This window comes from Bemisia tabaci, chromosome 5 (genome assembly GCF_918797505.1).
Source record: "Bemisia tabaci chromosome 5, PGI_BMITA_v3".
NCBI classification, from domain to species: Eukaryota; Metazoa; Arthropoda; class Insecta; order Hemiptera; family Aleyrodidae; genus Bemisia; species Bemisia tabaci.
Window position 1 is genome coordinate 13,379,604 of NC_092797.1, and position 10,637 is coordinate 13,390,240.

Sequence of the window (10,637 nt, forward strand, 5' to 3'; positions counted from 1 at the left end):
CAGAGAAATCATTGGAACACTATCATCTTTTTCTTTATTAATGCTTTGCTCTTTTCTGCCTTGCTGAGGAATGACGCCGTATATGAGCCCTCAGATATTGCCATATTTCCTTCGATTATAGGCAACTTTACTGAGGAAATAGTGAATATTTGTCTTCAATTTTTTAGCAGACAATTATGTTCACAATTTAATCTAAAATATCTGCAAATTTCAAGTTAAAATATGCATAACTTACCTCTATAATGGATATTTGATCCGGGGAAATTTGGCAACCCTCGAAAGTTCATACGGCGTTTTTCCTCAGCACGGCAGTTTTAATACCCAACTGTAACATCGATTAAAATATTTGTTTATTTATGCAGGGATACACAAAACCCCGAGAATACATCGTCACAGAATGGCCTTTGAAGCACACGCAGGGAGAGTTTTGGTCTCTTGTTTATGACTACGAGTGTTCGGCTGTTGTTGTTCTATGTGTTCCACCCAAAGACTCCGTAAGTGTATTATCAGATACCTATTTTTTCAACTTGTTGAGGCAAAGACCTGAAAGAATCAACTTAAATGTGACCTTCCACAGGAAAACGTACCGTGGCCCTCAAAGAAAAAATTTTCAGTAGAACTGTTGAGTCACGCTCGGTCGAAAAATCGGAGTTCAACAGTTCCACTGAGCTCTCGAGTTAGATCGGCCTAGTTCATAGAGACTTTCGTGTATTTTAATATACAGCATGACCACTTATCGGCTATATTTTAAATGATGAGAAAACTTTCATGTGCACACTAAATCCAAAAATATGGCAAAGTAATGAAAATGCCAGCATATGTTGAAAAAAAAAAATCAATTCAAAGGATAACGCAAGAAAATTCAAACCCTTATTCATCCAGCTTTTTTTAAATAAAATACAATTTAATTAAAATTAATTGATCTCGGTGGATGTCAATGGGGCTTTAAGCTCTCCGAGCCACCGTAAAGTATAGTCACATTTTGACAATATTTCTAAAATATTATTTCTCTTACTTTTACAGCAAGTATATCCATCGTTTTGGCCTGAAAGCAGACATTCTAAGAAATATGGTCCTGTGTTCACAATTGACCACAAGTCTCATAATCACTACACCAATATCAAAACATGGGTCCTAAAAATAAATAAGAAGGTAAAAAGCGTTCAATTGTTTTCCAATTTTGCGTGGCATCATTGTGTTCAATAATTTGCCTGGTATGATTTTCGGTCCATCATGCCATTTGAGAAAAAATGCGCAGCTCTTCGATTTCCTTTTGCAACTTACTACATGCAATTCCTTTGCACTGTGAAAATACACCATACACATTTACCCTGACCTAACCCTAACCGATCGAATCCCAATTGCCATGCTTCAGTTTGTGAAATCAACGTCGAAAGAGGTGCGGAATTTTATCAAATTATATTCAATTATAAAACTTTTTTAAAATCGTCCCTCCCGAAATGGCATGCATTTTTGGGAACTAAAATTAGGAAAACTTTGCATCAAATGCTGGGAATAAGTAAAGACTGAACTGGTATTTTGATAGTTATATCAAGGACCATTCAGATTTTGGCCACGTTATTGAAATCAAAATGCCGGTTAAATATCCGACTTTCATCAAGTTCCAAAGTACATTTGGCCTCAGCACAACAACCGATTCCCATCTTTGAATATGTAACTCCCACATTTGGATTGAACCCTGCATGACAAAAAGGAACCAAATTTTCTCGGAGGGCAAAGCTCTGCTCGTTCAAGGCTATTGGCAGACTTTCGCATCAATTCATAATGTTATTACCATCCCGAATTTTGTATAATCAATTCAAGAGAGAATAAAAGTGATTTAAATGGTTCCATTCACTTCACAAAGTTTGTGAAAACGAATGAACCAGTATAAAATTACCTCATTTCTTCAAATAATTTGGTCACTGTTTGCTGAATGCAGTTCATCCAGTCGTACATAAAGAAACGCATGCGACAAACCATGCAATCACAAATTCGTATCCAAATCAATTTTGCACTCCACTTTCACAGCACGAGAGCACAAATCCACTCATAATGGTGGCTATGCACCTACATCATATATTAAGTATATATTTTCTTGCCAGAAAGTATTAACAGACAACTTGCAAAATTAGAGGAAAGTAATTCTGACGCAGTACCTTGTACATATGAGCATTGCTTACAAAATAAGACGAAGTTGAGTTATTTAGTCCCAAAACGACGGAAATTTTTAATAAAGAGGGAGATATTCCCATGTTGTAAATAAGTAAAAACAAAAATCAAACCATTAAATTTTGATTCACCTTCCTCTTTTATGTAAATAAATGACGAAAAATCACCGCATTCATACGTCACAATTTGCTGAATCTGCATTTGCTTTTATGTAACTTGACTCATCGATTAATTTTTTCTGACGATGCCAATTTTTATTGTCATTTTTTATTGCCAAAGTTTTCAGTTACTTTTGAATGACTAATTTTTTTGCTTATTTCGCTTGCTCAAAACGTGCGAAATTTAATCAAATGAACGCATTTGTTTATGTTTGTATATGTGTATGTGCGCGCCCAGTAACCGCTCTTGTAAAAAATCATGCATCCTGTTGACGAACAGAATTCATTGCTGATATGCAGAGAGTTAGAGGAAGGAGAGAGAAGGAAAATTGATTAATTTATCACCCATCAGTTACAGTTTTGCTCTGCTCATTTTGTTATTGCTCAACACTAATCTGCACTCTTGTACCTAACAATGTTGATCTCCTTTTTTGATTTTCATTAATTGCCGCTGCTCTGCATGCTTTTGGTGTTCTGTAACCTGCACGATTGTTTTGTGAGTTTTACAGGACGATGTTTTATGTAATAAACCAAACATTGTGGTACCAGGACTCGAAAATAGACGGGTAACTATGTGTTCATTAATTTTATTTTAAAATTTACCTTATGTAGAAGTAAGGAAAATACAAAATGTAACGCATAAAAATTGTAAAAGGAGAAATACCTACTGAAATAAAAAAGAAAATATAATTTTCAAATCTTGAGGCGTGTGTGAACACTGGTTTTAATTGGTGTGTGTATTGCTTCATGTTCAAGCACCTTGCGCCCAATTTTTTTTTCACGCAACATGCGCAGCCATTGAGTGTGAATAGTTGCATCAAAGGATTCGTCCCCGCTAAAAACCTCACATCCTTGCGCTTTTGAGGCTTAAAGTATTTTTTCAGTAAACAGTCAGGTATTAGTTGCCATTAATTGAATTCTCTAATTAAGCGAATCATGAAACATGTCTTTTGGATTTCATAGGGAGTGATGGAGGAAGATTTACTATTGGAGCGCACTGCTCATCCAGTGATTCATATAATGAATAACATGCCTAAAAAAAGACTTCTCTTAAATTTAATTGTTTTCCATATTTTGTTTTTACATCTTATTCATACCTACGAAATGAAATTGTTTTATCATTTTGGTAATTAACTGTGATATTTTTGTAAAAAAAAAAAAAAAAAAAAAAAAAAAAAAAAAAAAAAAAAAAAAAAAATTGGCCTCCGGCCAATTTATGCGCGGCGCTTCGCGCCGCGTACCGGCGCTACGCGCCGGCATTTGGGGGGCTTCGCCCCCCCATCCGCTTAGCGGATTGGTGCGGGGACCGCACGGGACTTTCTCGCTCGAGCCGGCGCTTCGCGCCGGCATAGACACTTTTACTGGAATATTTAGAAAAATACTGCCAATTTTACAAAATCATAAAGTTTGATTGGAATTTTGATCACAGGATAATAGTTATGAAATTTTTATTCAAACCATTGAACTTCATTGTAAATGTCTTCGCGATATGTGGTGAATTCATATATTCGGACTCGACTTGTTGATTTTATGAGGCATCTTCAATTAAATATGTAATTGATTAACTAAGTCTCCTGTCAAAGATGGCGATCCGTAAAAATCTTAGCTTTTCTACGATTCATTAGGATCCATTAGATTCATTGACATCATACTTCAGATACGATTTTATATTATAATCTCTCCTTAAGCACGGTCAAAAGCCATCAAATATCTACTTGAATGGGTAGAATGACTATTCGATGTTCAAATAGTCTTAAAACTAAACGGTTTTCGCTTAGCATCTCCCAAATTTTAAATTTGGCGGGCGAATCTACCTGCTGGAAGGTTCACGACACGCCCGCCAGGAGCGCCATCTCCTTACCGCGTATCCCCGTAACTCAAAGCGAAAACAATAGAGAGCGCCATCGACAAACGTCAACCAGAGACAAGTCAACAAACGTCACGTTATAACAATTATAACCTCCTTCATTAACAAGCATTAAATCAGTCATATTTGTGCCGAATTATTACATTATATTTGTGCTTAGTACCTCGTAAAAAGGAACCGCAAAAGATGGAATCTGCCGGGATTCTAAATTCATTAACAACAAACATATTAGTTTTTAATAAAGATCTAAGTGTCAGTTCTTGGCGTTAGCTTGATGATTCATAGTACCTTTGTAATGTGAGTATGTATCTAATTAGTTGTCTAATTTTGCTTTGTGATTACCTACGGAGTAATTTTGGAAATAGTATATGATGCATTATATAATGCATTTGAATTCCTAGGTTTCACCTGACTCAAAGCGTTTGCTGCTATTATCTAGAAGCGCTCCGACTCATTTATCAGAGAATTGAGCGTTTCCTATCGGCCCCTCTGCAATTATGAGATTAGTCCATGAATCCTTTAGGAACTTAAATTAATGACTCAGATGGTGCTTTTGAGCCAACTTTCAAAGAATTAAAGGCATTTTTTCAAAATCTACAGTCCATGAGCTCTCCGTGTGACCGAAGTGCTCTCCTCGCTATATGACGCGTAACCCTTCAATTTTTAGTTTAGTCCAAAGACCTCGTAGGAACTTAAATTAATGAACCAGGTGGTGCTCTTATGCCAACTTTCGAAGAATTGAAGGCATTTTTTTTTATTTTTTTTCAAATTTACAGTCCTTGAAAATGAGCTGTTTCGCGGAGCAAAGTGCCCTACTTTTGGGCCTCGTATCTCTTGAATTTTGAGTTTAGTCCAAAGATCTTTTTGGAACTTAAATTAATGACCCAGGTGATGTGCTTGATGCCCATTGTTAAAGAATTAAAGACATTTTTCAAAATTTACAGTCTTTCAAAATGAGCTTTCCGTGTGATTTTGCTAAAAATGGACAATTGAGCGTAGCCCCCCCAAATTTTAGCGTACCTCAAAATCGTTGGACGTGCATAAGGAGACCATAGATATGGTGTCCTGTGCCAATTTTGAATGAAATCGAACAGATAGATTCTGAGATATCGCTGTAGACAGATTTGGGGGACGCCACACGGACGGACACACATTTTTTCAAGTATGGTTATTTTTACTCCTGGGACCTTAAAACGTCTAGAAATGATGAAATTTCAACTTTTTTTTTTTTTTTTTTTTGGAGGATGACAATACTTCCTCTCTACCCTATGGGAGCGAGAAAGTAAAAATTGCGATTTTTTGGTTTGTATGATTTCAATTATTTAGCTCCGTTGGTGATGGACTGATGATGGCTGAAATGCATCAAAAAAAATACAACATTTTCGTCCGAAGATGTTGTGCGGTATATTGTGCCTAATACCTTGCAAGCTAGTTGTAGACATATGCAAAATGCAATTTAACAATTACAATTTTGATGTCTCTTATGTTCAAATGAGGATTGATGCAATAAAATGTTTAAAGTTTAAATGAGAAAAAAAAGGAAAAAACTGGAAATGTAGCCTAAACTTTGAAAGTGATAGTATGATAAAATAAAACTGGGTCTACAATTTTCCGCAGTGAATTAAAAGCAAAAAATCCAATAATTACCATTAGAGTCATAAAATAATGACGTTTAATTAGTATGAGTTCAATACTGAAGGGATGAGTGTTAAACTACTCAATGTTTACTTGGCTCACGTTCAATAGAAGTCATAAAATTGGTTATAAAATCGTCTAGGTAATCTGTTTTGCATTTAAATGAAAAAGTATGTAAATCGAGATGTACATATCTTACAGTAACTATTAAAGACGACAATAATAACTAACTAACTAATTGACTAATAATGCGTTATTTTTTCTAGATCGTGTCTTTGACTGAACTTATGGCAGGCGTTAAAGCTCCGGTTCGAGGAGTCCAGCTGTTCCAACTTACTTGCTGGCCGATGGGTCACAGAGTGCCAACATCAACCAATTCTTTGGTCGAGCTAATGAACATGGTTGAAAGATACCGGCAAAGGGAAGACTATGGCCCCGTGGTAGTCGTATCTCAGTAAGACACCATTTCTCCCTTTTTCTATTAGTCCTTTATCTACTTGCAATTCTTAAAAGTTGGCAGCACTGAATTTATAAAACGATCGATGTAATAATCGAGGCAGGCTGCCTAATCAAGAATCGATTATTCATATTGGATTTGAATAATAACATGATTTTATATTGAATGGAGACAAAACAGTGTCAGCAAAGACTATTGAAAATAGCCATTGCTTATAACAAAGGTCACCTTGCCTAACTTTAGGACTTATCGATGAAAATTATGAACTTCGTCCCATTAACAACCATAAATTGTTATTACTCATGTAATGCAGTATGTAAATATTGAGGTTATTCACAGCGAAAACGATAGAGCCATTTGTTAGCCACTGCTTAATTTATAAGAGCTGAAATTCTTATTTTTAGTCACATTTTTAAGGACTGGTTAAGTACCGATCAAAAAGCAGTACCTACAAGCCAATGCCATTCATACATAAAGTTTATCTAGGTAAAATAGACCCCTCAGAAAATTTTGCATGCGTGGCAAAAGCGTTACGTCTATTAGACGTACTTAAATCAAAAGGAACCATGACATGGGCCCTGTCGTGCATTTATTCCCATAGGCAGGACCCAGGTCACAATTGAGATCGTATCTATCGATTAAAATACGTCTGATTTCCAATCGCTTTTTGTTACAGAAAATATTTTATAGTCGAAATCGTAAACAGCTCAAAACCATAATTGTTTGTTTATTTTATGTAGGGATGGCAGAAGTCGGTGTGGAGTCTACTGCGCGGCCAACGCTTGCATCGAGCAAGTGATCCAACACGGAGAAGTCGATGTCTTCCAAGCCGTCAAAACTGTCAGGAGACACCGACCTCAACTTATTGAGAATATGGTAAGAACTAATCCCTATCCGCGCATTCAAGGGTCTGCTTCTCATTTTCCTCTGGCGCACAAATCGTCGCTCCTCTGACGAAAGGGCGTAACTCGATTTCCACTTGAGCCTTGTTCTCCGTGTAACTCTGTGCTTTCCGTGGATTAGGTGAAAATAGAGATATGCCCTTAAGTTGGAAAAACGACTAAATCGAGGAAGAAGTGTCTGCTACTGCATGAGAAACAGCCAAAAATAATTTGGTCTCGTTATGTCGTCTGAAATGTATCGGTTGGTACATGAGCATTTTTTAATTGGACGCATTTCTGCCAAACGGAACTGCCTTTTAACCTAACTCGAGGACTACATTTTGCAATTGGAAACTATAAATTCTGGCTCTCCTGGAGAAACACTCATGTGTATAGCGAAACTAATGGCACATACGTTGTGTTTAAACCGGGCTAGAATTTATAGTTCCAAATTGCAAACTTTAGTCCATATAATGTACACTTTGCCATATTAATCCAATGACCGATCCATATTTTTACCTTCCAGACTGAATACAAGTACTGCTACGACCTGGTGCTCCACTACGTGCTCCACTACCTGAACAAAGACCTGAAGGAGAAGAAATGAGAAAACGAGGTCTCAGACCAATGGTTCGTTCAATTTGGCCGCGGGGCGCCCCTCCCCCTGACCCCGGACGAGGACCCCGTCCTCCGCGACGGCCCCAGCAGCGGCGTCGTCGTCGAGCCGACGTCAAATTCGAACCACACCGTTGAGTCGCACGGGCAGATCATCTTCGTCATGGAGCACGTCGAGGACGACGTCACGAACGACGACGTCAACGACGATGACGTGAGCGAGCAGCCGGACTCGATCCAGTTGGCCGTTGACGACTCCTGCCTCGGGAACCTCCTCGCCGTCAGCCACTCGGCCTGCTCCTCCCTCTCCGAGTTCAGCGCCGGCTACAACGAGGAGTGCCTCTCCCCCTACGAGCTGGACACCCTCCGCAGCGTCTCCAGTCGGAGTTGTTTGGTCTCCGACGATGAGAGTGAGGGGTCGAGGAAGTCGGGGTCGCCGTCCTCGTCCACGTCCGGGGATTTCTCGTCGATGATGAAGGACCAGGACTTCTACGAGAACGCCTGCGCCACCACCAACACGTCCAACGTCAACCTCACCGCCAACAGGGGCAGCATCGTCAAGAAGATCCCCAAGAAGGATAAACATGCCGCGCGCTGTTGTCCTATCTAGGTAACGAAAGCGATTTTGCCGTGGTAATAAGGGAAAACGCCGTATGAACCTTTGTCAGTTGCCAAATGGAAAATTTGCATGCAATTGTTTTATGACTTCGTCTGAAAGTGCCCAAAGAGATGATTTGGATTGCGTTTTTCAAAAAGAAACCACCAGCATTGCCATGATGCTAAGATTGTGCAACTTCATCTTTTGCAATAAAATTGCGGAAATCGTGAAAAACTATGAAATTTAGATGGTAATTTTTGTCTTAAATTTACAGTTTTTAGCGAGTAAAATAGAAACTATTAATGGATAATCGGGTTTTTCCTCCAAGACAAAAGAAGTTGCACAATCTTAGCAACATTGCAATGCTGGTGGTTCCTTTTTGCAGAATGCAATCCATTTCACAGTCTTTTTTATAATTTCTCTCTGATATGGGAAATAGTATAAGAATAGATTTAAAAGTGAGAAAATGCACCGCCTAGTGACGTCATCTGACGGCATTTCTCATTTAAACACTTGTATTTTAGCAGATGAAATCATTTTGTCATATCTTCTCCAATAATTGTTCAATTCATGAAGCAAGGGTATCCTCGTGTTCAGTTGACTCAATAATTTCCACTTAAGCACGAAATTCATAAAATTTCAGACACTTGCAAATTCTCTATTTCCTTTGATCATAGACGAATTGTCATAAGAACTTGTGAATGTTTTTCGTTTAATTTTTCAGAGAATTGACTTCGCGATTAGAAGCTTAGCATCTGAAAATCTCAGGATAAATTATTTATAACTCTCCTTAATAATATACATTTTATTGGAGAAAATTTGGCAACTCTCGAATGATTTACGGCGTTATACTCCTGAACATGGCAGAATTGGTGAACGCCGGAAATTTTGCAAACAATTAGTGATGCATAGAGTACGAGAGGACTTACCTCCTAGCCACCTAGCGACCCAGCCCCCTGAAGACGCTTCGCGCTCTTAAAGGGCCGCGGCAGGACTGGGTATTTTCCAAAAATTTCAAAGAAAACGGTTTGGAGGTAATTACATGTTGATAGCCACAAACAAATCATAACAATCATCCCAAGAGATCTTTACGACAAAATTAGACAGAAACTGATTTATATGTATGTTGTTTAAATTGGAAAATTCAAAGTCATCTTGTAATATTGAACAGCATGCGTTGTATTTTGTATGAAGATAGTCGATAGTCGGCTATACCACCACTCGCGGCTAGCCAAAACAAATTTTCTAATCTGTGCACTAGATATGTAGCGAGAACTGTGACAAAAAATTGATAATTCAGAGAAACCAAGAACTTTTAAATATAGTGAAATTCCGAATTGAGATAAAATTAGGGATTCCTGATTGTCTGGTCTCGAATCGCAATGAGCCCCTTTTTCTTATTTAATGTATAACAGTAGGTGGTGCACTCGGGTTTACGTATGCTAAAACTAGACATCTTGGTCGGTTTTTGAACGGATGGCAACTAAACTGTATGGCAAAGCGTAAAGTATTGTGAAACAGTGAAGGCGTTTTAAGCCAAAATCAAGCAGTCCCTTAGGAATGGATTTTTTATGATATCTGCATGAATTGAATTCTTTTGATTTTTTAAGACACCACGCACGTCGATTTTTCGATGATTACCAAACACCTACAGCACAAATGCCTCTATGATTTCGCACAATTTGTAACGTGGATTTAGCACAATTTTCCAATAAAGCATTTGGAACATTATTGTTGATGGCCATCAGTCAATGTAGACATTGCCTGAACAAGTAATCATAACCATTCTTTGCTGAGCATTCTGGATCTTTTTCAGAGGTCACATGAGTTAATGCTCTGAATTATCTTTATTTCAGAGACAATTTGATTATATTGTATCAGAACATAAATGACATGTAGAAATTCAAAATTTGATATTCGCCGTCAGGCGTGTTGTTTCGTAATGAATCGATCGATCTTTCATTTTAATCTACGGAAAAATATATCGATCATTAAAGTGTTCGCAACGAATATTACGGCTTAAAATCGAATAATATCGCGGATAGTCGATTATTTACGCCAACCTTTTTTGTATAAGAACCTGAATACCCTTTGCATCATAGAATTTTTATTTAGAAATTTCTTGTTAACTTCTGTCCTCTTTTTATATCAAGACTTCTTTAGATTCCCATTAAAAAAGAAAATAGGCATATTATCAGTGCCAAATGATACAAACCATGTTCTGAATTACCTACTCAAAAACACGATATCATCA

At 37.7% G+C, this 10,637-nt stretch overlaps 1 protein-coding gene across 3 annotated transcripts in view; it reads left to right on the forward strand.

The window, feature by feature from the left end:
* The window catches only part of Ptp36E (protein tyrosine phosphatase 36E), an 89,358-nt gene extending 81,419 nt beyond the window's left edge, over positions 1-7,939 (forward strand). For 2 of the 3 annotated variants that reach the window (XM_019058887.2, XM_072300309.1), the window contains exons 12-17: positions 363-494; positions 1,024-1,152; positions 2,840-2,896; positions 6,099-6,286; positions 7,030-7,165; positions 7,697-7,939. In XM_019058887.2, the coding sequence (XP_018914432.1) occupies positions 363-494; positions 1,024-1,152; positions 2,840-2,896; positions 6,099-6,286; positions 7,030-7,165; positions 7,697-7,777 (723 nt within the window). In that variant the 3' untranslated portion in view covers positions 7,778-7,939. The remainder of the gene's footprint in view (positions 1-362; positions 495-1,023; positions 1,153-2,839; positions 2,897-6,098; positions 6,287-7,029; positions 7,166-7,696) is intronic. The other variant, XM_019058888.2, reaches the window with a different exon arrangement.
* Positions 7,940-10,637: the final 2,698 nt, after the last annotated feature.